Consider the following 4,379-nt stretch of genomic DNA (forward strand, 5'->3'; position numbering starts at 1 on the left):
GATGCGGGCCTCGATCCCAGGACCCTGGGACCAGGACCCGAGCCAAAGGCAGACACTTAATGAGCCAACCAGGTGCCCCAAGAAAGTAGATTTTAAATGTTCTCACCACCACCACAAAAATGGTTAATTATATAAAGTGAAGGATGTGTTCATTAACCTTATTATGGTAAACATTTTGCAATATATGCCTGTATCAAATCATCACACTGCACACCTTAAACTTACATAATGTCATGTCTCAATAAAGAAGGTTTGGGGGAGAAAAAAATGATAAGTGTTGTAGTTCAGAGGTGAGAGAGATCAATATAGCTTGGGGTGAGGTGGGGAGATCAGGAAGGCATGCTAAGGAAGTGTAGATTCATTTCCCTAAATACCGTGTGGATCCCATTGCTCCTCAAACCAACAGCCTCACCTCTCTCAGACCACACCTGAGAAGGGTTTTCAAAACAGATGATACTCAAGCCAGGCTTTGAAGAATAGGATTCAGATAGATGAAGGAGAGGAGCATCTGGCTGGTTCAGTCAACAGAATGTGATTCTTGTCCTTGGGGCTAAGTTCGAACCCCACACTGGGTGTAGAGATTACTTAAAAATAAAATCTTAGGTTTAGTCGTTAAGCATCTGCCTTCGGCTCAGGACATGGTCCCAGGGTCCTGGGATCGAGCCCCGCATCGGTTTCTCTGCTCAGTGGGGAGCCTGCTTCCCTTCCTCTCTCTCTGCCTGCCTCTCTGCCTACTTGTGATCTCTGTCTGTCAAATAAATAAATAAAATCTTAAAAAAAAAAAAAATCTTGGGCACCTGGGTGGCTCAGTCAGTTGAACAGCTGCCTTCAGCTTGGGTCATGATCCTAGGTCCTGGGAGGAAGAACCAAGTAGGGCTCCCTGTGCAGGGGAGAGTCTGCTTCTCCATCTCCCTCTGCCCTCCCAACTCATGCTCACTTGCGTGCTCTCTCTCAAATAAATAAATAAATAAATAATGTTTAAAAAAATAAAATTGAAAAAAATAGATGAAAAAAGTAGATGAAGGGGAGGTGTGAGATGTGTTAAGAACGGTGTGAAAGAGGTTGTGGTGGATAGATCAGGATGGGACCATCGTGGGCCTTAAATGCCAGCCTGGCGAGGAGAAGGTGGTTTGGGTTTGATCTTGTAGCCCTTCAAGATTTCTTAGTAGAGAAGACACGTTAGGAAAACATGTCAGTGTGGAGGGTAAGATTAGAGGGGAGACTAGAGGGTGGCCAATTAGAAGGCCATTCAACTGTCCACATCTGACTTGAGAATGGATTAACTGAAGGAGATGACAATCCATCCATATATACAACATCTAAGGCTTAGTCTTTAAAAACAGGAGACATACTTATCTCTCCAGTAAGAGTCACATGTGGTCTTGTGCAAAAGAAAGGAGAAAGACTGGTTGGACTTTAGTGTGATCTCCTGGTTTCTCCAGTCCTCCCATGACATGTTTGCACTTGCCTTTAGTACTGACTCTATAGCCCCACCATCATGGTATCCAGGGGGCTCCAGGCTCTTTCCCTTGTGTGTGGGTCTGTTTCTTTGACTAAGCCCATTTCCACAGCACCCCTTTGAGCTGCAGGCTTTCGTAAAATATACTCCAGATGGTGTTGGAAGTAGTTAAGTCTTGTCACGCTGCCCCAGTCTACTTCGTCTTTCTGAAGGGCCAGCGGTCCTATCCCTTGCCCACCCCTGGTTGGTCTAAGACTTAGACTCAGCCTAATGGGGACAAGGTCAGTTGTTTGTTTTGCCTTGGAACTACAAACAGCTCTCCTGCTATTGTGAACTACTGGGCAGAAGGGGGACCGGGAGAGGGAAGGCCATTAGATACTTTCAGCTACATCCTCGGAAGTTTCCCACAACAGAGAAGCTATACCAATAGAAACTGTCAGGAATGCGGTCTTCATGCAGATGGAAGTTCATATGCACCTTCGAAACAAAGGAGAAGGAGAGCTCCATGTTCTAGTTTCCTTTCACCCAGGTCCCTCTGTACCCTGCCTTTCTGGAAGGTATTTGAGCACCCCTCCCCCTCCTGCTCTCCATCCATTTCTTTTTCTCCTGACTAGAAAGTCAAAGTGTGAGCTGAGCATTAGAGTTCCCTGGCCTCAAACCCCTGAAGAGGGAACCCGACGTCAAAGGCCCCTGCCTTGGGTGCCTGGGTGGCTCAATTTGCTAAGTGTCTGCCTTCGGCTCAGGTCAGGATCCCAAGGTCCTGAGATCGAGTCTGCATCAAGCTCCCTGCTCGGTGGAGAGCCTGCTTCTCCCTCTACCTCTCCTGCTCCCCCTACTTGTGCTTCTTCTCTCTCTCAAAGAAATAAAATCTTAAAAAAACAAACAAAAAACAACTCCTGCCTTGGTGGGTTCACAGCAATCTTCTTCTTCTTTTCTTTTCTTTCTTTTTTTTTTAAAGATTTTATTTATTTATTTGACAGAGATCACAAGTAGGCAGAGACACAGGCAGAGAGAGAGAGGAGGAAGCAGGCTCCCCGCTGAGCAGAGAGCCTGATGCGGGGCTTGATCCCAGGACCCTGAGATCATGACCTGAGCCGAAGGCAGAGGCTTAACCCACTGAGCCACCCAGGCGCCCTTCTTCTTTCTTTTTTAAGATTTATTTATTTATTTATCTAGATTTATTTATTTATTTAGAGAGCATGAGCCGAGGGAGGGGGTAGAGGGAGAGGGAGAGAGAATCCAATGAGACTCCATGCAAAGTGCAGACCCTGACGTGGGGCTTGATCTCATCACCCTGAGATCATGACCTGAACGGAAATCAAGAGCTAGACATTCAACTGACTGAGTTACCCAGGTGTCCCTCTCTCAACAGCTGGGAGCTGCTGCAGGGGCTGCGACAGAGGCTCATCTGTCTTTGCATGTCCAGTGCCCCCCACAGGAGAAACAAGAGGGACCCAGCAGTGCTCCTTCCACTCATGCCTCCTTTCCTCTGAAGTCAACCCACTGCCCGCCCCACTCCAGGTGCTGGGAGGATGATAGATGGGAGACTCCTTGGGTGACACTCAGGTGTGTCACCAGCGGCGTCTTCCCAGCAATGCAGACTTCCCTGGCCTCCTCCTGTCTCTCCTCAGCCATCCTCTGAGCAAGTGGAGGCCGCTGCTCAGGGCAGTCCCAGAGCCTGATTTGGAAGTAGGGAGAAGTGAAGCCATAGATCACCTGTCCCTCTGTGCCCTTCTGGCTACAGCCCAGCGTCTCCACAGCGTCCCTCCCCTCCCCAACTCCAGCCCACAAATCCCTGCCTTGCTCCTTCCAGCCATCACTCAGCCCCAGGGATGGCTCTGCAGGATGTGTGCAAGTGGCAGGCCCCGGACACCTCGGGACTGTCGCCTCACCTGCCTCAGGCCGGCGGCTGGGCCGTGCCCCCGGGTTGTGACCCTCAAACCTTCCTGCGGACGCATGGCCCCAGGCTGGCCCACGGCACCACCACCTTGGCCTTCCGCTTCCGGCACGGAGTCATCGCCGCTGCGGACACCCGGGCGTCCTGTGGCAGCTACGTGCAGTGCCCGGCCTCGCGCAAGATCCTCCCGGTGCACCGGCACCTGCTGGGCACCACGTCCGGCACGTCGGCTGACTGTGCCACGTGGTACCGCGTGTTGCGGCGGGAACTGCGGCTGCGCGCCCTGAGGGAGGGGCAGCTGCCCAGCGTGGCAGGGGCCGCCAGACTCCTGTCGGCCCTGATGTCCTGCTACCGGGGGCTGGATCTCTGCGTGGCCACAGCGCTGTGTGGTTGGGACCGCTCGGGCCCTGCCCTCTTCTATGTGGACAGTGACGGCACCCGCTTGCAGGGGAACATCTTCTCGGTGGGCTCTGGATCTCCCTACGCCTATGGCGTGCTCGACCGCGGCTACCACTACGACATGAGCCCCCAGGAAGCCTATGCCCTGGCTCGCCGCGCTGTGACCCACGCCACCCACCGCGATGCCTACTCAGGGGGCTCTGTAGATCTTTTCCATGTGCGGGAAAGCGGATGGGAGTATGTGTCGCGCAGCGATGCCTGTGTGCTGTACTGGGAACTGCAGAAACTTCCGGAGCCAGAGAAGGAAGAGGAGGAGGAGGAGGAGGACAGCCAGGACCAGGCTGAGCCTGCCACCCTGCACAGAGACTCCAGGATGGCAGCAGAGACTGAGATGCTGTGAGAAGCAGCAGGACTTGGGGGGACCTTGGCCAAGGGAGTGGGTGGGAGGATAGGCATGGGGGTGGGGGTGGGGAGAGGAGACTCACAGCATCTGGCTCCAGTACACAGGGGTCCCCAGCTCCATTTGTTCTAGATCTCCATCCCTTTCTGCCTCCCAGTGCTGTGGGTGGCTCTGTCCAACATGTTCCTCTGGATGCCCAGTGGATTGGTCCAGCCTCCTTTCCA

General features: G+C 52.7%; 1 protein-coding gene across 1 annotated transcript; it reads left to right on the forward strand.

Moving 5' to 3' along the window:
• Nucleotides 1-3,291: 3,291 nt before the first annotated feature.
• Nucleotides 3,292-4,155, forward strand: PSMB11 (proteasome subunit beta 11; the record flags this gene model as incomplete). The annotated part of the gene is made up of 1 exon (XM_080809729.1): nt 3,292-4,155. The coding sequence occupies one exon, from the start codon at nt 3,292-3,294 to the stop codon at nt 4,153-4,155; it is 864 nt and encodes a 287-aa protein (XP_080665855.1).
• Between the last annotated feature and the right edge of the window lie 224 nt (nt 4,156-4,379).

The sequence above is a fragment of the Martes martes genome (assembly GCF_963455335.1).
Source record: "Martes martes genome assembly, chromosome: 7".
NCBI classification, from domain to species: Eukaryota; Metazoa; Chordata; class Mammalia; order Carnivora; family Mustelidae; genus Martes; species Martes martes.